The 21,898-nt window shown below is 53.1% G+C and overlaps 1 protein-coding gene and 1 non-coding gene across 2 annotated transcripts; both read left to right on the top strand.

Annotated features, from left to right (window-relative positions):
* Positions 1-13,451, top strand: ZNF783 (zinc finger protein 783). The gene is made up of 7 exons (XM_037127336.2): positions 1-224; positions 2,738-3,139; positions 3,222-3,348; positions 3,510-3,638; positions 9,252-9,362; positions 10,408-10,518; positions 12,055-13,451. The coding sequence occupies exons 1-7, from the start codon at positions 201-203 to the stop codon at positions 12,858-12,860; spliced, it is 1,710 nt and encodes a 569-aa protein (XP_036983231.2). The 5' UTR covers positions 1-200; the 3' UTR covers positions 12,861-13,451.
* Positions 13,452-17,147: 3,696 nt separating this feature from the next.
* Positions 17,148-17,219, top strand: TRNAC-GCA (transfer RNA cysteine (anticodon GCA)). Its single transcript has one exon. It is a non-coding gene; the product is annotated as a tRNA-Cys (tRNA).
* Positions 17,220-21,898: the final 4,679 nt, after the last annotated feature.

Genomic DNA, 21,898 nt, shown 5'->3' with positions numbered 1-21,898 from the left:
TGTGCGCGGCTCCGGGCCGGGCCGCGGGCGCAGCTCTTGTTTAAAGGGCCGGCGGGGCGCGCGTTTCGGACGCAGCTCGCGGCCGCGGGCCAGGCGCTCCGGGGCTGGGCCGCTCCGCCTCTGCCTCCGCCGCCGCCCGCGCGTCCGCCAGGCCTGACAGCGGCCCGAGCCGGGCACCCGGGAGCGGGACGCGGGCAGCCATGGCCGAGGCGGCGCCGGACCGGGTAAGCGCCCCGCCGCCGCCCTCGTCCGCGTCCGCGCCGCCTGCTGGCCGAGCGACCGGGCGGCCCAAACGCCAGGCCCGGCGAGCGGCCCAGGCGTCGGGGAGCAGCCGCGTTCCAGTAACACTTTGGGTGACAGGCCGCGCCTTTGAACGGAGGGCCCGGCTCCCCGCCCATTGTCTCGCCGCGGGCCCTGCGCCCCGAGGCAGGCGGGGAGGGCAGGGAGGGGGTCGAGGCCAGGCCAAGGCTTTGGAATTGCAGCCCCCTTACGGCACCCAGCGTTCTGCTTGTGTGTGGGGCGGTGCTGCTGAGCGAAGGCTGTTTGCCAGAGGGACGGGAGGTGTGGGTTTGGGGTCTTTTTTTTTTTTTTTTTTAAGATTCTTTTAGTACATTTTAGAATATTGGCTGATAATATTCTGGATGCACAAATCAGAGAGAGCGATCCTTCGGCTGTTTGGACACAGTAGGAATACGGGTAAAGAGCTCCAGAAATGGTATCTACTGTTCTCAGTCTGTGCCAATAATGGAGTGGAGTTGTTGCAACCTTGCTTTTTCCAGATGCTCCAGCCCTTCCCTTAGGTCTGAGGGCAGGGAGGGTGGGGTAGGGGGACATGGGGTGGCAGTTCTGCAGGGTTATGCCCTGCCCGCTGGGGAGAGCCCCAGGATGGCCTTTCTCTAGCTGCAGGGGTGGGTCTTCAGCTCCCACGTGGCCCAGGACCTGAGTGGTCTTTCTGACCGTTCCTATCCATCCGCTTCTTTCCCTCTGTCCACTTGCATTACCCGGGATTGCGAGAAAAGTTCCCAAACAGGACAGATTTGCCCTCAAGTCTTGTTAGCCTGTGGGTATCAGCCTGGTTTATTATGACTGTTTCTATACAGAAGTTTTCTCCTGGAGAAGGAAGAACCCTGGGCTCTTCCCGCATCCCCGCTATGCTTTTACGCCAACAGGTGTCCAGTAGTTGTTCACGAGTGTGTCGTTGAATCATTTCATCATTCATTCATTCAGTGGGCACTGATTGGGCATCCGTGTGAGCGGGACACTCCTGGAACCTGGGGACACAGCGGTGATCAGCACCTGCACCTACACATGGAGCTTGTGGGGACACTGAACCCCAGACAGGCAGGCAGAGTTGTCACAGGTTATTCAGGCTACAGGGGAAGGGATTAACATGGCCCTGGTTTACATGTGACGATCCTTGTGAGGTGATGTCTGTGCTGGGGGTTTGTGTGAGAGGGACTTAGGAGTGCAGACGGGTGGAGGGGGGCCCATGCAGAGGTGGCGGGGAGCTGGGTATGTCCAAGGAGCCCAAAGAGGCCAGGGCGGCTGGAGAGGGGTCAGTGCCCAGAAGGAGGCTGGGTCAGGGAAATAGGCCGCGGCCTGATAAGAGGTTTCGGTTTCGTTCTAGGCCCAGGGGGGCGGAGGGGAGCATGGTGTCGGAGAGGGGGAGGAAGTGGGACAACAGCCGGGCAGGACTACAGCCACTCAGGCTACCACACAGGGGCTCAGATGAGGCAATGGTGGTAGAAGAGGAGACAAAGGGATGGAGGGCCCAGATGTCAAGTTGTCATTCCAACGAGCCTTTTAGAGAGAGGAGGAGCTGGGACCGAAGCCCTCGCACACGCTCAGGGAGGTGTATGGTCGGACACCACGGTGGGCCGGGAGGCACTTTCTAAGCCCTTTTCCGAGGTACTGACTGAGAGGTGAAACAGAACGCCATCTGCACCCTTCCCACCGCGTCCCTGAGCCAGAACCATCCCGTCCTCAACGTTGTCATCACCATTGTCTCAGCTGGGTCAGCACAGGCTCACATTTACAGAGGGGGCGTCCAGCCCCGGGGCCCGAGGGCCTCATGCAGCCCAGGACGGCTGTGGGTGCCGCCCAACAGGAAATCGTAAATTCATTTGAGATTTGTATTGTGATTGTGTGTACTTAACATGTGGCCGAAGACGACATTCTTCCTCCGGTGTGGCCCTGAGACGCCGGAAGTTCGGACGCCCCGGTAGATACGGTGCTGAATGCTTTTTACCAAATGTTGTTACTGATTCTTGCAGCCGTGTCTGGTAGATACTGTTACTAGCTCCATTCTCTAGATGTGGAGGGGACGTTGGAGGGGACATTGAAAGATATCTGAGAAACCTTGCCCACAGTTAGCCAGCAGGCGAGTGGCGCAATTGCCGGGGGCACCCAGGCTGGCTGAACGCTGGCTGAGCTCGTGTTTTCTGTGCCGCATGCCAAGCCTGTCCCTTCTCTTTCAGAGGGGACTCAGGCTCGGGTAGGAAGTCCCCTGTCCGAGGCCACACATTCTTCTCTCTCTGGCCATGTTCTTCTCTCTGTTTCCCACTTGCTAATAGCTCTGTCCAGCCAGTGTCCCCTGTCCCTGAGGCTGGACTTGTAATTGATGTCCCCACATCCATCCCCCACACAGCTGCCTGACTGGCCCTCAGGTTTCTTGGTGAGGTAGACATCTCCATTGTACAATTCTGATAACGTTTTCCCTTTCTCTTCTCGTGGACAGGCCCCAGAGAGGGACAAGCAAACAGGGGACAGAAGGCCTTCCACGCCTCCTCCCTCGCCCCAGCCGGCTGCCGAGAAGAACTCGTACCTCTATTCCACGGAGATCACACTGTGGACCGTGGTGGCTGCCGTCCAGGCCGTGGAGAAGAAAGTGGACTCCTGTCTGGCCCGCCTGCTGACTCTGGAGGGGCGGACGGGGTCGGCCGAGAAGAAGCTGGCGGACTTTGAAAAGACGTCCTCAGAGCTCGGGAACCAGCTCGAGGGCAAGTGGGCCACGCTGGAGACCCTGCTGCAGGAGTACGGGCTGCTGCAGAGGCGGCTGGAGAACATGGAGAACCTGCTGAGGAACAGGAACTTCTGGGTCCTGCGGATGCCCCCGGGCAGCAAGGGGGAGGTCCCCAAGGTAACCCGGGCACTTGGGGTGGGCCGGCCGGAGGGCCGTGCCTATAAGTGTGGGTGAGCTTTCCCGATGCCTGTGGTTCCAGGTACCCGTGACCTTTGACGACGTGGCCGTGTATTTTTCCGAGCTCGAGTGGAGCAAGCTGGACGAGTGGCAGAAGGAGCTGTACAAGCATGTGATGCGGGGCAACTACCAGATGCTGGTCTCCCTGGGTGAGTCTCCGCAGTGGCGTCCGGGCCTCTGTCCTCCGACTGGCCTCCTGCAGTCTGTGTCCTTGCTTCAGCTTCTGCTCCTCTGGAGTCTGCATCTCAGTGGTGGCCTGGGTGGCAGGGGCCTGCCCTGACCCAGCTGTCTCTCTCCGTTCTGTACACAGATTACGCCATCTCCAAACCGGACATCCTCACCCGGATGGAGAGGGGAGAGGAGCCTTGTCCTGAAGGCCTGTGGGGTCAGGACGAGGGGCAAGAGAGAGAGGCAGCTCGCCCAGAGAGGCCGGGCACTGGTGAGTGGGAGCGAGATGGGCAGGGCACTCAGAGCTGTGTCCCTGTTCTCTTGGGCTTCCCAGGTGTGCTGGGAGGCCGGGAAGGCAGTGCATGCCCGTGACCCGAGGCGGAGCACGCCCTAGCCGAGGCCGTCTGGCCATGGGTGAGTGCCGGGCGTCAGGGCCCTAAGGTTTCTGCCTCCGTGTAAGAAGGTGCACAGCCTGGTGGTGGTGAGGACTGCGTGGGATGGCAGGCTTTGTAAAGCAGAGCGTTTTAGGGTAGTTGGGGACTTACCGCTAACAGTACCACTAGTAGTGCAGCGGCCCTGTTGGCACCACCTCCTGGTTCCCCCACACCTCCGCTCCCGCCTGCGTGATGCGCAGCTCTAAGGCCTGGACCAGACCGCACAGGCCTCCCTTTGTGGGGATGGCCCACGGGAGCCTGGGGCCGGCCTCATTCCCACAGCCGGTGTGTGTAGAACCGTGGTTCCAAACTTGACCTCATATCAGAATCTTATGGGGAGTTTTTTTAGTATAAAAAAAAAAAAAACTCGTCTGTGATTTATTAAAAAATCAATGAAAGTAGAGAGTAGTACAGTGAACTTCCAGATGATCATGACCCAAACTCCACAGTAATCAAGAGTTTGCTGCATTTTCCCTGGCTAATGTGGCTCAGTGAATTGAGTGCCAGCCTGAGAACCAAAGGGTCACTGGTTCAATTCCCAGTCAGGGCACATGCCTGGGGTGTGGGCCAGGTCCCAGGTAGGGGGCACTCAAGAGACTACCACACTTTGACGTTTTGGTCCCTCTCTTTCTCCCTCCCTTCCCCTCCCTCTAAAAATACATAAATAAAAAAATATATATTTTTAAATAAAGGATTTGCCACATTTGCCCTGACTGGGTGTTTCGGTGGGTTGGGCGTCATCCTGCCAACCGGAAGGTCACCAGGTTTATTCCTGGTCAGAGCAGTTTGGTCCAGGTACCTGACTGGGGACATGTGAGAGGCAGCCGATGGAAGTTTCTCTCCCTCTCTTTCTTCCTCTCTTCCCCTCTCTCAATCTAGAGAAAGAGTTTGCCACATTTGCTCTATCCGTGTCTTTTTCTCCCCTAAACATAACCAACAAAATACTGAGCATAGTGTCTTCAAGGTTCATTCACGCCGCACTGTGTATCAATGCTTTATTTATTCTTTCCTTACTGTGGTCAACTGCATGGAACATAAACCTTACCACCTGAATCATGTTCAAGCGTCCAGTTCAGAGACAGACAGTACATTCATAAGGTTTGCGGCCGTCAGCACCGTCCATCTCCACGGCTCTTCCTGTCCACTGGTGGTTGCCGGCCTTTTTCATCTCACGCACACATGAACCAGTCGCTAAAACTCTGCAGCACACCCCAAAATAGATTTTTTACCAGGCTGACCAAAGGTATAATTTTGACTCATTCACATCAGAAGGCTCTTGTTGGGTTGGCTGTCGCCATTTTTTAATTCGACTGTGTAAGGGAAAAAGAGTCCGTGCCCCTGACTGAACAGTTGGGAACTGCGTGTTGTAAACATTCTTGGGGAGCACCAGTCGAAAGCCGTTGCTCTATACCATTAAGTAATAACCCCCCATTCTGCCCCTTTCCCAGTCCTGGCACCCACAATTCTATGATTGTGATTATTTGAGGACATCCTATAAGTAGAATCATACTGTATTTGTGTGTTTGTGACCGGCTTGTTTTATCGAGCACAATGTCCTCCAGTTCATCCACATTTAGCCTGTGTCAGAATTTCCTTTCTTTTGCAGGTGCGATAATATCATATGCAGTAATAGCCCGTTGCGTGAACAGACCACATTTGGCTTATCCCTTCTGTCGATGTACAGTCAGGCTGCTGCGGTGTCTTAGCTCTTGTGCATCGCGCTGCTGAGATGCAGGTGTACAGATGTCTGTCCGACACTCGGCCCTCCGTTCTTCTAGGTCTGCAAGCAGAAGCCGAGTTGCTGGATGGTGCAGTGGTTCTAGTTCTAGTTCTTGGAGGAGCCAGCAAGCCGTTCTCCACAGCAGCTGTGCCGTTTTACATTCCCACCAACGGTGCACAGGCTTTCTCTGTGTTCCTGTCAACACTTGTTATTTTCTGTTGCTTTTTTTAAGAGTCGTCATCATAATAAGTGTGAAGTAGTAGTTTTGATTCGCATTTCCCTGATGGTTAGTGATGCTGAGAGTTTTTTCATGTCTTTATTTTTTAAAATATTTTATTGACTTACCATATATTTTGGACTACAAGACACACGTAGGTTTTAGAGGAGAAAAATAGGAAAAAAATTTTGAAGCAAAAAATGTGGTAAAATATTTAATAACATAATATCTCGCCAATGTAAATGTAAACAGAACTCAACAGCAGCATTAACAACCATTATTCCTCCCAAATTTTTTTCTGGGGGGCGTCTTATAGTCTGAAAAATATGGTACTCTTTAGAGAGGGGAAGGGAGGAAAAGAAACATCTAAGTGTGGTTACCTCTCACGTGCACCCAACTGAGGAACCCTGCCCACAATCCGGGCATGTGCCCTGACTAGGAATCGAACTAGTGACCCTTTGGTTTGCAGGTCAGCACTCAATCCACTGAGCCACACCAGCCAGGGCTCTTTTCTGGTCTTTACTGACGATTGTCATTGGCTTATGGAAATATTTTCTTTGGAGAAACGTCTGTTCAAGTCCTTTGTCCATTTTTGAGTCAGCCTGTTTGTTGCTTTGTTGTTTAGGAATTCTCTATATATTCTGTGTATTAATTCCTCGTCACAGAGATGATTTACAAATACTTTTCTCCTGTTGTGTGGAGCTGTGTTGATAATGACTTTTGATGCACAGATTTTTTTTAAATTATTTTTTTAAGATTTTATTTATTTATCTTTAGAGGGAAAGGGAAGGAGAGTGGGAGAGAAACATCAATGTATGGTTGCCTTTCGTGCGTCCCCTGCTGGGAACTGGCCTGCAGGAAACTGGCCTGCAACCCAGGCATGTGCCCTGACTGGGAATCGAACCGCGATCCTGTGGTTCTCAGGCCCGAGCTCAATACACTGAGCTACACCAGTCAGGGCTTGATGCACAGATTTTGACTTTGTCACGGACTCCAGTTCGTCTTCTGTTTCTTCTGTTGCCTGTACCTTCAGTGTCACATCCAAGCATTGCTGCTAAGTCCAGTGTCCTGAAGCTTTTGTTCTGTGTTTTCTTCTAAGGCTTTTATATTTTAGGTTTTACGTGTAGGCTTTGGTCCACTGTGAGTTAATTTTTACAGGTCGTGTTAGATAAGGGTCCAACTTCACGCTTTGGCCCATGGATATCTAGTTTTCCAGCCACGTTTGTTGAAAGCCTGCCCTTTCCCCATTTGGTGGTCCTGGCACCCTTCTCGAATATCATTTGACCAGATCTGTGAGGGTTTATTTCTTGGTTCTCTGTTCTATTTATGCCAGTACCAGACTGTTCTGATTACTGTAGCTTTGTAGTAAGCCTTGACATCAGGAAGTCATCCAACTTTGTTCTTCTTTTTCAAGATTGTTTTGGGGTCCCTTGAGATTCCATATGAATTTTAGGATGGATATTTCTATTTCTGACCCCCCCAGCATACCTTTGGGGTTTTGATAAGGGTTTCCTTAAATCTCTAGATTACTGTGGGTAGTATTGATATCTTAACGATATTAAGTCTTCCAACCCATCCATGGTCATGGGATGTGTTTCCGCTTACTTGTGTTCGCAGTAGTGCTCCCTAACCCACTGTTTTCCGTGGTTTTAGTTACTCACAGTCAGCCATGATCCGAAAATATTGCATGGGAAATTTCAGAAGTGAACAGTTCATAAGCTTTAAATCACCCGCCATGCTGAGTAGTGCGAGGAAGTCTCGCACTGTCCTGCCGCATCCTGCCCAGGAGGGACATCGCCCCTTTGTCCATCGTACCCACATTGTGTGTTTCCCACCCGTGAGTCACTCGGTAGCCGTCTGTGTCATCAGAGTGGCCGTCAAGGTGTCACAGTGCTGTGTTTAAATAACCCTTTTTTTTTTACTTAATAATGGCCCCAATGCTATTGTTAAGTAAAAGGGTTATTTTTAAGTAAAAGGATTAAGTTATATCATATAACTTTTATGATAGTAAATTATATAATTATTCTATTTCATCGTTAGTTATTATTGTCAGTCTCTTACCATGTCTAATTTACATATTCAACTTTATCATAAGCATGTGTATAAAGGAAAAAACATAGAATGTAGAGGATTTGGTACCACCTGCGCTTTCAGGCATCCACTGGGGAGTCTTGGATATACCCTCCGTGCATGGGGGGTGGCTAATATTATTTCAGCCATGTTTTGTAGTTTTTATTATAAAAGTCTCTCACTTCTTTGATAAATTATTCCTAAGTATTTCTTTTTTTGTATTATTGTAAATGGACTGACTTATTTTTGTAATTTCTTTTTCAACTTGTTCATTGTGACTATATAGAAATGCAACTGATCTTTTTATGTTTACTTTTCTTAGCCTGCTCATTTGCTGAATTCATTTATTAGTCCTCACTTTTTTTGGTAGATTTTCATTCTTCCCTGCATATATGATCATATCACCTGTGAACAAATAACTTTCTTCCCTTCCAACTTGGGTGCCTTTATTTCTTTTTCTTGCCTAATTGCTCTGGCTAGACCTTCCATCCCTTTGCTGAATAGAAGTGGGGAAAGTGGACATTCTGGCCTCGTTCCTAGTCTCAGAGGACAAGCTTTCAGTTTTTCACCATTCAATGTGATGTTCGCTGTGGGTTTCTAACACACGGCTTTGATTATGTTGAGGCCATTTTCTTCTGTGCCTACTTTGTTGAGTGTTTCTGTCAGGTAAAGGTGTCTAATTTTGTCCGATACTTTTTCTGCATCAGTTGAGATCTCCTTGGTTTCTCCCCCTTCATTCTGTAATCCGTTGATCTACGTTCATACATAGAATCATCCTTGCATTCCAGGAACAAACTCCGTCTGGTCGAGGTGTTTAATCCTTTTAATAGGCTGCTGGCTGTGGTTCGATAGCATCTCGTTGAGGACTTTTCCTTCGATGTTCATAAGGAATATCGGCCTGTAGTTTTCTTGGAGTGTCTCTGAGGCTTTGGTAACAGTGTGGTTTTAATGGTGCCTCTCTCATTGTGAATGTGGTTGTGTATCTTTTTGTTTATGGGCCATTTTAACTTCTTATTCTGTGAAATATTTGTTCATCTGTTTTGCCCTAGGAAGCTTTTTAAAAATATGAACTTCCTAGGCCCACCCAGATCTGCTGATGAGAGTGTTGGGGGTGCTCCCCAGGGCGCCCTTACATGCCACCCTGGTGGAGGACTTGGGATTGGGAGCCAGGGTGGCGATGTTCTGAGCCAGGAGTCCTGGAAAAGCCAGATCCTCGGCCCCCGTCGTGTGACCTGTCTGGTGCTAGCAGATAGGTCGAGTCCAGAATGTAGTCACGAGATGATCGGTGACATTCATTAATTACCATCCCCTGTGTCTGACCTGCTGTCCCAGGTCCCAGTGACAGCAGGGAGTCATCTCCCAGCAGCTGCTGGCTCCCTGGGGGCCCTCCCTGTCTTCTCAGTGCTGCTGATTTGTGTGTCTGTGCTCTCCTTCCATATCCAGACCACGCCCCCAGCCCAGTCAGGCCTGACCCAGAGGGGCCCAGAGAAAGGCAGGCCCCCGAGGACCAGAGAGACTCAGGAGCAAGAGGCCCCCCGGTGGGAACAAGCACAGGTGAGTGAGGCCTGCTGGCTGGGCAGCAGTGTGGCCGGCGTCCCAGCCACAGGACCAGGCCAGTGGTGCTGAGAAGGGGGTGGGGGGCACGGCTGGGGGGGGGCACGGCTGGGGCCAGCCCTGCTTAGCGGGACAGGCTTCCGGGAAGAGGGGCCACCGAGATGGCCATAGAGGAGCACAGGGAATGGCGGCTCAGGGGGACGGTCCCAGCAGAGATGCGGGCTCCTCGGGCATGTTGGCGGCCGGGCACACTGGTCTGTGTGGAGTGAGGGGAGAGGCACACAAGGACAGACCCGGGCTCCTGACAGTGGGTGCATTCATGGGGAGGCGTGTGTGTCCGCCCAGCACGGGGCCAGCCTGTGTGCACCTCGGCGAGGCCGTCTCTCCGAAGGAAGGCCCGGGAGAAGCTGTGTGGTGTCCGTCGCCTTTCTCGGTGTCCTCCGTCTGCCCCTGTTGAAAGGAGACGCCTGTCCATCCCGCACAGAAATGGAGTGTAATTCGGAGGGCACTAGCCGGCCTCTGGCAGACCATTCAGAGCCGTGTTTTCTGTCTTCAGCCTGCGCTTTGCACCCTTGTATTCCCACACCCTTCTGCCAGCCTGAGTTTTCAGACTCTGGGTCCTTGTCCCCAGTCATTTCTCTGCCCCTCCCTGAGCTTGGAGGTGACACCCCTCCCTTCCCTGTGTCCCTCCTTCCCAGCTGCTGTGTAAAGAGAGGTAGGGCCTGCCCATTGTCCCTGTTCTGTCACAGCCCTGGCACTGTGCCCCAGGGGCCTCCCCAAACCCTCTGTCCTTTTGGCATCTGAGGCCCATCAGGGTGACACTCAGATGCCAAGGGACCAGTTGATGGCACTGGAGGGCGTGGCCTTCACAGCTCTTCTCTCATCTCTGGGAGGGGAGGCTTCAGTGCTCTGAACAGGGAATGGGTGCCCCACCCGTGGTCCTGGTGGGTGCGGAGCAGATCCAGGCCTGCTGGGAAATGGCTGCGTCACCCTGCAGGAGCCTGGGGGCGGGAAGGACCCTCACAGGAGTCCGTCTCTCCCACAGGGCCCCCGGCCAGCACCAGTATTTTGTCCTCAGTTAAGCAGGAAGAGGCGTCTTCGGATGGGGAGTCCCCAGCCTCCACCGGCAAGGACCTCCTGCCTGGCGCAGGACCAGGTAAGTGAAGCCAGAAGCCCTGTGGCCGCAGCAGAGCCTCAGAGGAGCTCGGGGGCCTTTTAGGAGTGGGTGAGGGGAACTGCTAGGGGTCTCCTCCCGGGGGGTTGCTTCCTCGCCACCCAGGTAATGTTTCCCTGGGGCTCTGGGGACCCAGATTCTCTGTGGCCCTGGTCTTCCCTCCCTGTGGTCCGGCCTGGCTGGAAGGCCTGCTTGGGGACTGGCCGCATGCTTCCCGGTTTATGATCGGGTGACAGAAGGACCTCACAGCCACTGCCAATCCCCAAGTTCAGGAATATCTCTGTAGCCCGTTAAATGCAACACCACCTCACCCCAAAGGTATACCATTCTTACACTGCTTCTGGGGCTGTAGGACTAAATTAATACCAGTGGGTCGCTTCTAACGGAAGTAAAGTTCTGTCTGAGATAACAGTGAGGGTTACGGGTGAGCTGCAGGAGCAGAGGGCCCAGGGCCTTGCCACTGGGCGCCGTCCCGGACGCCCACCAGGGAAGGTGCCCCGTGCCCTGGCCACCTGGCCTGTGGGTTAGATTCAAGCTTCCACAAGGACAGAAATTACTCTGGTCCTAGACCTTGGAAGTTGCTCATAAAGGGCTAAAGATTTTCATTGTGATGTGCAGAGGGCAGGGTTCCCAGTCACCATTTGAACAGACCTTGTGATCTAGCAGCTGAGGCCACCAGGTGCCGGGGGAAGTCTGAGAAGGGGGGGGGGGGGACTGACTGACTGCAGAGAAGCCAGAAAGGAACAGCAGCCGGAGACCCTGAGGGGATGCCTTGTGTTCTAGTGGGCTCAGCAGCCAAGACCACCTCCCAGTGTTAGGGACCCCTCACTCCTGTCTCCTTAGCCCCACCCTTTCACCCTTTCCCCTCTGGGCCTTGGGAGCTCCCTTGCCCCAGTCCTGTCTCAGACTCAAGTGTGACCCACTGGGACCCACTGGGAAGCCCAGGTCCTCATGCCTCTGTGTATCACTGAGATCACAGTGCCGGTGGTGGCAGGCGCACAGTGTGGCCTTGATGCGGTGGCCTCTGCTGCGTGTGGCTGCCACCCAGTCTGGGGCAGCCAGGGCCCACAGGGCTCCTTGTGGTTTGGGGGGGGGGGGCAGAACTGAAATCATCAGAGCTCCTGGGGGTCCTGCGTGGGCGGCGTATCCGTGTCTTGGTGTCCCGGTCTCTGCCTGTCCTTGTCTCCCCTTCATTCCCGCCTGTGTGTCTCCCAGGTCTGACCCCTGACCTCCTGGCTTCCTGGTGGTTCGAAGCTTTGTCTCCTCCAGTCTGTGTCCTGAAGGCTTAGCTCTCCGCGCCCCCCCCCCACACTGGGTGACCTCAGGAGGCAGTGTGGTGGGCGGGGCTGAGTGGGAGGGTCCCTGCTCCCTGCGTGCATGAGCCCGGCAAGGGGAAGGGTGCAGTGCAGGCCCTGCGGGGCAGGGCAGTGGTGGCGGGCGGCTGCGGCCCTGCCTGGAGGGCCCCACCTGGGCCGGGCGAGGGGGCAGCAGATCAGCGCTGGTCCCTTCCTCCCGAAGGTAGTGGTGCCGGTCTGGTCATCAAGACAGAAGCGCAGTCTGAGGACCAGGTGGTGGCGGAGCAGCTCTTCCTGGTGAAGCCCCCGGGCCAGGCCCAGAGCACAGTCCCCGAGGGGCCCAACAGCCGGACAGGGGGTCCCCAGCAGCTTCATGCCCAGGCAGCGCCCAGGGTGCGAGCAGGGGACCCGCGGCCTCGTCCGGCAGGGGCGGCCGGGGAGACGCCCCGCGTCCTGCCTCGCCGCCGGCGGGAGCGGGCCTTTCCCTGCCCGGACTGCGGGCAGAGCTTCCGCTTGAAGATCAACCTGACCATCCACCAGCGGACCCACGTGGACGGGGAGGCGCAGGAGGCCCGGGGCGGCGCGCCCGCCGGCTGGGGCGAGGCGCCCTCCACGCTGGAGCCCGGGGAGGTGGTGGTGCCCGGGCCTGTCATCCGCTGGCTCCCGGAGGAGCCCGAGGGCCCCCGCGCCCTGGCCGGCCGGCCCTTCACGGGGCGCAGGCCGGCGGCCTCCAAGCTGTACCACTGCAGCGAGTGCCTGCGCTTCTTCCAGCGGAGGAAGAGCCTGCTGCTGCACCAGCGGCTGCACACGGGCAACAGCCAGGGCTGGCCGGCCTGCGCCTACTGCGGCAAAGCCTTCCGCAGGCCCTCGGACCTCTTCCGGCACCAGCGCATCCACACGGGCGAGCGGCCCTACCAGTGCCCGCAGTGCGGCCGGGCCTTCAACCGCCACCACCACCTGGCCATCCACATGCAGACCCACGCGCGCGGCCCGCCCCGGGCCCGGCCCAGCCGCTCGGAGGAGGGCTGACCAGGCCGGGGCCCCCGGGGCAGCGGCAGGACCTGCTCTCGGCCTGCGGGACCCTTCCCCTCCTGCTTGAACTGGTTCCCTATTCTGGGATGCCTTTGGAGAGAGAGCTTTTCCCCTTTTCATTCAAATGCGAAGCAGCAGCCTTTTGGGAGACGGTGCGTGAGTGACAGTTTTCTCCATGTCCTGTTTCCGAAGTTTGTCACTCCGTGCTGCGCTCTCTACATTCCTGACTTATCACGGACCCCTTAAGGCTCCTTAAGGGGGTGCCAGGTTTGGGGCGGGACCTTTGCTGGGTTCCACGGACAGGAAGTGGACCCGCGACGACGCGACCTGGGGGGTCTCCCAGCAGGAAGACCGGAAAGGTGGAGGCCCTCGGCCGCTGATTTTGTGCACAGAGGTCTGGGGTCTGCCCACAGCGGCCCAAGAGACGTCGAGTGGACAGAGCCTGCTGAATGGGCATTGGAGACTGGACTTTTCTACTTTGTATTTTGAAACTCTTTTTCTCTTATGGAGCTTTTCTGGTGCTTTTATAAATGTGCGTGGTTGCATAGGGGACCAAGACTCTGGAGCGGCAGGGTTACTTCGCCACCTGCTCGTGTGTGTGTTGGGGGGGGTGCGGTGGCTCGGCCCGCAGACCAGCTGGGCGTTGATGGGCATGCCTCTGCTGCTGCCGGGAAACCAGGTGTCCTCCCAGGTGTGCGCGCCTCCACCCACAGTGAGTCCCGGTTCCCGGGCCTCCCTGCCTGGGTATGGACCAATTTTGCTTATCACTAGAAAAAGGGAATCTGAAGCCCAGGGTAGATGGCATGTCCCCAAGGTCCCAGTGTTTGGGGGTTCGCACTCTCCATGCCCCTGTGTCACCGCAAGGGCGGGCCTCAGGAACCTCCTCCTGAGAGAAGGACCCTGGTTTCCGTGAGGCCGGTCAGCTGGCTGGATGGTTTGTCAAGTTAGAGGAGGGGCTGTCTCCCAGAACTGGGGTCCCCCCAGAGTTAGACCTGGGGTCTGGATAAGTCCCCTGACCACCTCCAGCCTCCTGTCCCTGGTTCATCAATATGGGCAGTGGCCCCAGGACTTCCTACCTCCCCTTGGGGTTGTCAGGGTCACAACAGATTAAGCGGCAACCAGACAAACAGGACAGGAGGCCTGGTTTCATTCTTTCAAGGTCAAGGCCGCTTCTCTCTTCCATGTCAGTCTGCAGCCCATTCCCTCCAAATCCCCCAGGAAGGACCTTTATTTCATGGAACGAGTGCAGGCCCCCTGGGTGCAGAGGGAGGGAACTTTTCCATTGGGCTTTATGGCATTTCAGTGAGATAGAGTCTTACCAAAGGAGCAGGGGTCAAGCGGGAGGGTCAGGCGGCAGCATGAGTCCCGCCAGCAGCCAGCTCCTTGTGCGTCCTAAGTCACCGCTTCTGGCGCCGCCCACAAACGTGCTTCTGGTGCCGCCCACAAACGTGCTTCTGGCACCGCCCACAAACGTGCTTCGCAGAAGGTGAATCTGAAGCTGCAGTGAGTGGGCTCCTCAGCCGTTCCCATTGTCTTACTTGTCCGGCCCCGTGTGAAGTGGACAGCATTCAGGTGCATTCAGGGTCCCTGGCTGTGCTGCTTCCTGCTGTCCCGCCCCCCAAACCCTCACACCTCTCCCAAAGTCATGAGCAGAGTTGGGGGCAGCTGGTAACGTCACCGTCGTCTCTGGGGCAGGAGTGAGTGTGCAGGTCAGTGACAGTGCAGCCAGGCTCTGCCGGGCTTGGGAAGGGGGGGCGCCGCGCTTCCCTGCCGTGGAGCCTGCTTGTCTTCTCGGGTACCCCCAGCCCTCTCCAGGGGCCCCCCACGACTGGGCTGGCTGTCGGCAAGGGCTCAAACAGGATGTGGTACAAGTGTAGCTGCTCCGATCTTAACCCTCAGCAGCAAGAGCTGGTCTCAGGTGTTTCCTGGCGATGCCTCGGGCAGCGAGTTCCTGGGCCCGGCTTGCCCACGCTGGTGTCCTGGGTCACCGCAAGTGCTCTTGAAAGCCAAACAAGAGAAATCTCAAGGCACTAGCGCCCCCTTTCCTTTTTCCGTAGCATGACATGTGCCACGCCCCTGGAGAGGCCTTGTGAGTGCTGACACCCAATGTGTGTTCACAGAAGGTTCTTTTCTGCGAAATAAGTCAAGGGACCCTGCGTGGTGCGGGAGCAGAGCGGACCTTCGGGACTCACTGCCAGCTCTGGGTCTTGGCTTCCTCGTTTGTAAAACAAACAAACAAAGGTGGGTCCCCGTGTTAAAGTCCCTTAGGAACTGAGCGAGCACTCCAAACCTTTTCTGGCTTTTCCATTATGGCGAGGGGAGGGGGGGCTCTCTCCGGATGTGCCCCACACCAGCGCCAGCCTCTCTGATGAGAGGACAGCCTCCTTCCTGCGCCTCCTCATCCCCCTGCTCACATGCTGGCTCTGTGGTGAAGCCGAACCGATCCTCCATGCCCTGGGGGCCCACAAGCCAGAGCCTTCACCCCACCTCAAGTTTTTCCCCCTTGAAAGGGAATCTGGAGCTGGTTCACCTTTTTCTTTCTTCCTTTTGAAATCCTCACCCAAGGACATGTTTTCATTGATTTTACAGACGGAGGAAGTGGGAAGAGAGAAATATTATAGATGTGAGAGAGAAGCATCTGTCAGTTGCTTCCCATACATGCCTGGGTCAGGGGTTGATCACGTGACTTAGGTGTATGTCTGGGACGACATTCCAATAAAAACAGGGCGAGCTCACCGCTTCCCTCCACAGTGTCGGTCAGGCTGAGTGGCTGAAGCAGACGGCGGAAGGGGAGAAAGGGGCCGTCTGTCTCAGGGTGTGGTGTCCTGGACAGCCGCTTGTCCGAGACGTGCTTCTCTGTCCACGCAGAGACTGCCCTGCCCCTCAGTGGCCAGTGCGGAGGGCAGGAGGGGCCCAGGCCTGTCTCGGGCTGGGAAAGCCGGTGACTGTCCACCGTAGGCAGACAGAACAGCAGTAGCAGAGGGGAGCGGAGCCAGAGAAGGAGGGAGAGAAAAGGGAAGGAGGGAAGGTGAGTCCAGCACATGGAAGGTGGCCAGTAGGAGTTGACAGGCGGACGGGTGAGGGAGTGACGGCCGTGGAGCCAGGGTGTCACGGTGCTGGCTGCCTGCTCCCTGCAGCTGGGCGGCGAGTGTCCACAATCAGCAGCCAGGGGCACAGTTCAAGGGGCGTGCCCTAGCCTGGGGGCGGGGCATGTGACGGTAGGTCAACAGGTCCCTGGTTCAAGTCCGGACGCCCCCTTGCCAAACTGACCTTTAGTATGAAGTAGTGAATGAGGAGGCCAGTAACAGCTCTTGCCCAGACCCCGATGGACAAGACCCCCATGGCCCCTTGCTCCCCATGCTGCCTGTGCTGTGTCCCAGGTGCTCCCTGGGCCCATCCTGGCCAAACCTGCATTAGAATTGGACAACAGAAAAGTGGTTGTGAGCATTAACTGAGGTCATAAATTGTCATGCTGTGTCACAGGCCTTCCCCACGGGACAGTGGCTCAGTCCCGCTCTTGCTGTGGCAGGAACCCGGACTTCCAAAGTGTTTCCTGGGTCGGAGGGCACACACCTCCTGTGTGGCACGAGCCTGGAGCCTCACTGAGCTCCAGACACGCCTGGTCTTTGGTCTCATTCCTCCCTTGGCCCCAGAGCCTCTCCAGCTTCTTCCAGCAAACCCCTCCTGGTCCACCTCCTCCAGGAAGGCCCTCCTGACTCCCCGGGCAGGGTAGCTCCTTCAGTTCTGCTCCCCCGGCTCTCTTCTTGGCCTTCTGCCCCTCCTGTGGGAATACCATGGCTCAGGGGTTTGTCTCCTGTGGGACTAAGAGTCTTTGAGGAGCCAGGACGATATTTCAAGTCTCTGTGTCCTCACCGTGAATGACAGGGCCTGGCGCCGCACATGCTCCGTGTCCAGAACAGGAGTGCCCTTCCCGAGGCCTCGGGATGAGGACAAGGCTCTCCCTGCACTGAGTGGGAGGGTCACTGGAGACCCCGAACTGCCCGGGACTGTCCTCAGGAGTGTGTGCTGGCTTAGGTAGAGACACTGAGATAGACTCAAATGGCCTTTCCGGTGTAAAGGCTGGTGCCATTCCCACAGCCTGAGGAAGAGGAGGGCTGGAGGACAGCCAGTGAAGGCTGGAGAAGGGGAGACAAGAGAGAGGACTGGAGTGAGAGGACTGGCCACTTCTGGGACACGCAGCAAAAACACTGACGTGTAGACACGTAGCTATCCTGGGTGCAGTGCCGTGGGTGAAAAGGTGTTAATGAACATGTATGTGTAAGTGGGGGTATAGCTCAGGGGTAGAGCATTTGACTGCAGATCAAGAGGTCCCTGGTTCAAATCCGGGTGCCCCCTACTTCTTGGACTCCTTTAGTTCCTGAAGCTGGTGCTGAAATTTCTGCCTCTTCCTCCCACATCTGACCACTCTGATAAAAACTGATAAAAATTGAGGATTTGGACCATCATCCAGACAGCAGCTGCTGCAGTCTCATTAAAGTGAAGAGGCTGGTGAAGCTGACCCAGACCACACAGGACTCTTGCCCCTCATGGCTTGTGTGGGGACCTCACTTTTTTTCCCTTAATGTCTCATTTCCTCAGCCTCACTGTAATCTCCAGAAAGAAGGCTGTCTCTCTGTCCTCGCTCCTACCGCTTGCTTCCCAGAGGCAACCGTGAGGATGTGAGAGCCCCGTCAACAGTGAAGGCTCTGCCTGACTCCGGATTCTCAAGGGAGCTGCCCTTGCCACGAACTTGACCCCTGACCCTTCCCTCGCCTGTCTGTCCTATCCCTTTTTCTTTTTCACTCTAGGTCAGTCTGTCCTCGGTGAAAACGCTTAGGAGTAGATTCTACTTTATATAAGATATTTTTTAATTCGAATGTAGTAAAGACATAAGGGGTGTAAAAAATCCTGGAGAGGGATCCCCACCTTCCTTAATGAACAAAATCATTTGAAACAATCTGTCCTATGAGGACAAATAAAAACGCTGAAAAAACATTGGAAACATCTCATTGAGAGCATCAAAGAGCTGACTGGTTAAACAGGAAATACTAGGTGGAGATTTGAAAAGGACAGAGAGACAGGAAGTTCGTGCTCCGCTCTAGAAGCTGCTTTGTCTGTGCGTGTGGTTCTGGTCCAGAAGAGGCTGTGGAGAGGCTGAGCGAACTTCTGGAAGCCGCTCAGGACTGGGAGGAAAGAAGCCAGAATTCGGGGCCACCTGCAGTAGGGACACTGGTAAAACCCTCTCTGGCTTTAAGCTAGCACCCTGTAGGGTGAGGGTGAACTGGAAGAAAACAGAGAATTTGTGGCTGGTTTAGTGCCATCGGAATCGCTTCCAAAACTCAAGCCTTGAAATTGTACTGAAGTATCTTGACTGCTAGACTCCCACAGATACCTGAGAAAGAGAAAAGACAAAAATAAATGGAGGACAGTATTATCTCCACCCAGCCTCAAATTAACTCTACAAATAAAGTTTTTGAAATTATTTAGTTACTGATTTAAGAGAGAGAGAGAAACACCAGTTTGTGATTACACTTAACTGATGCATTTATTGGTTGACTTCTGTATGTGCCCCCTGGCTGGGGATCGAACCTGCAGCCTGGCCTATCGGGACGATGCTCTAACCAACCGAGACACCCCACCAGGGCTACAAATAAAGCTTTGAATCCAATGTCAACACATAGTCAAGGTTAACTATCAAATAACCATCAAGGAAAATCAATAGGAGCCACAGACCACAGGACTAAGCATGGGAACTTTTCTTATTAGAACTACCAGAAACACTGTTGAGTACCAGGTTTTATTGCACACAGAGGGGATGGGGCTCAGTCCTTGCTGGCTGCTGCCTTTCTCATGGCTGCAAGGACATTCTCAGCTCCTTCCTCTTCTTCGGGGCACAACTGTGGGTCCCCCACACTTTTCTTGATGTATTTCAGGGCCCTCCTGCCCTTAGGGATCTAAGGCATGCCACTTATGGGGGGTGAAGCCATATGCCTCTCCAACCACCTCCCGCATGAACTTGGTGTACTTGGTGAGGTGCCTGCAGTGGTGGCTATGCTTCAGCTGCCTCATGTTCTTGGTCACCTGGCGGCTGTTGTTGAGGCCATGGCCATGGGGAAGCGCGGAGCGCTTGGCTGCTGCAAAGAGCTAGCTGTGTTCAGGAAGCCAACAGCCAGACTTCAGTAGGGAAAGAGAAAGCTTTGAAAGTAGCTATGAGGCTTTGAAAACAGAGTGGCATAGAACATTTTCATCTAAAATGCAATAACAAAAATTAAAAACTTAATATATCAGTGTTCTGCTCAATTCATAGATTCAGCCAAAGAGAAAATCAGGGAATTGGAACACTGGAAGGAGGTGTTCATTTTTCAATTATAAAACATGGAGAGGTCAAAGTGTGGCGAACAGAACAGAGTGACGATTACAGAGGGTGCAGGGAGAAGGTCTGCCGTCCACTCGGATGGAGTCCAGGGAGAAGAAAGGAGGGAGAATGAGGTCGATGCAGGGTCTGAGGAGACCATGCCGGAGGGAACCTCACAACGAATGAAAGATCAGTCCTCCCACTCAGGGACCCCAGGGAGCCTCAAACACAGGAAACAAAATTAAATCCGTACCTAGAGTTACTGCAGGAAAACCAGCATCATGGAGAGAAGACTCGCCACCTTCACTGGAGTGCCAGTGAGAGTGACAACTGAGTTCTCCCCAGCAACAGGGAAAGCTGGAAGGCAGTGGAACTGTGTGTCCTGAAATACTATGACCGCAAATGGAACATTCTACACCCACGCAAAATACTCTTCATGAGGAAAAGTAAAATAAAGACAACTTCAGACAAACCAAAACTAAAAACTTCATCCACATCAGACGAGAACTAAGGAAATTCTAAAGGGAACCTTCTAAGCAGCAGGGAAATTATGTGGGTGGAGGGGCGGGGATGTAGGGAGGAAGAAAATCTCTAAGAAATAGTGAACATCTGAATAAATATAAGGTCGTTTAAGGGGCTTGTATTAGCCTGGAAGAGGGCAAAATTATGGGATAACCACAGGCTTGGAGAAATAATTACCCATATGGAGTTTCTAGTGTAAACACTGAAATAGAAGGAATGGCATTTGTATTTTTCAAACTGGCAGGAGGTGGTAATGGCACTATAAAAATTTCAATCAAACAAGGAAGAAGGAGAGGAAGACAAATGCATGACATAAATTGAAAGCACAAAATCAGGTGGTAGAAAAAAAGTAGATTTCAATACAAATACATCAGCAATTACATTAAAAGAAAATTAAATGCCACAGGGTAAAAGACAAAGATTGTTATACTGGATTAAAAAAACAACTGTATTCTATTTACATCTAAAACGTAGGAATTCAGGAAGATTTAAAAACCAAAGAATGAAAAAAATATATGACTTGCAGATTATTAATTAAAAAACAGACCAACTAGACTTCAAGACACAAATTTACTAGGGATTAAAAAATTACTTATTAATAATAAGATACTGAATTTACCAGGAAGATATAAGAATTCCTCATTTTTATGTATCTAGTAACATAGTTTTACAATATGTAAGGCAAAAGCTTGATAGAATAACAAAGAGAAATAAATGAACCTAAACTTAGAGTGGGAAATTTTTATATACTGTCCTCATTAGTTAATAGAAAAACATTATGAATAATTTAAAATGTTCTGTTAGTTTCTGCCCCTATCTTTATTGAGGTATAATTAACAAAACTGTAATATACTTAAAGTGTACAGTGTGATAATGTGAGGTATGTGTGTGTGTGTGTATACACACATTGTGAAATAATTAGCACAATCCAATTAATTAACATACCCATGACCTCACACGGTTACCTTTTTTGTTTCTTTGATGAGGATGCTTAAGATCTATGCCCATAGCAACTTATTTATTTATTCATAGCACCTTTTTAAAAATATTTTATTTATTTACTTTTTGAGAGAGGGGAAGGGAGGGAGAAAGAAACAGAGAGAAAGATCAATGTGTGAGAGAAACATAGATCAGTTGCCTCTTGCACGCCCCCTACCGGGGGACCTGGCCTGCAACCCAGGCATGTGTCCTGACTAAGAATCGAACCAGTGACCCTTTGGTTCACAGGCCAGTGCTCAGTCCACTGAGCCACACCAGCCGGGGCCCATAGCAAGTTTCGAGTACACAAGATGGCGTTACTAACTGTAGTGACCGTGCTGTGTATTGCCTCCCTGAAACTTGCTCACGTTACAGCCCAAAGCTGGTGCGCTTTGACCAGCATCCTCCACTTTCCCCACTCCCAGCCCCTGGCAACCACCAAACTCCCCTCTGTTTCAATAAGTTTGACTTAAAAATATTTTTTATTTATTTATTTTTAGATGGAGGGGAAAGGAAGGAGAAAAGCATCCACATGTGGTTGCCTCTCAAATACCCCCCATTGGGGACCTGGCCCAAAACCCAGGCATTTGTCCTGATTAGGAATTGAACCAGTGACCCTTTGGTTCGCAGACCAGTGCTCAATCCACTGAGCTGCACCAGCCAGGGCTGAGTTTGACTTTCTAAAAAACTTCTGCATGTAAGTAATACCATACACTATTTACCTTTTTAGGGTGTGGGGAGATTTCTGCCTTGTCTCACTTGGCATGATGCCATCCAGGTTCACTCATTCGTAGATGGACACTAAATTGGCATTTAGAGGAAAACATAGAGTTTGAGTAGCATTGGAGAAAAGAAAAAAGGCCATGGCTGGGTGGCCCGGGTGTTTAGAGCTGAACCTGAGCTATAGGGACCCAACCTGACACACCAAGGTTTTGGGTCGGGTCCCTGGTCAGAGCACATACAAGAATCATGACCAATATCAGGAATCAAAAAGAGAAATTGTGGAGTCTTTAGACTTTAAAATAATGAATACAGATCATTATGAAAAATAACATACAAAAAAATAAATGTATTTAACACGCATGTACAAAGAACTTACCATGTGGCAGGCACTATTCTATGTACTTTTAAAATATTATTTTATTTAATCCCCATAACAGCTACACAAACTAAGAATTCT

The sequence above is a fragment of the Artibeus jamaicensis genome, unplaced genomic scaffold (genome assembly GCF_021234435.1).
Source record: "Artibeus jamaicensis isolate MK-2021 breed Jamaican fruit bat unplaced genomic scaffold, CSHL_Jam_final contig_718, whole genome shotgun sequence".
Classification (NCBI taxonomy): domain Eukaryota; kingdom Metazoa; phylum Chordata; class Mammalia; order Chiroptera; family Phyllostomidae; genus Artibeus; species Artibeus jamaicensis.
This window is presented reverse-complemented; position numbering and strand designations above follow the sequence as displayed.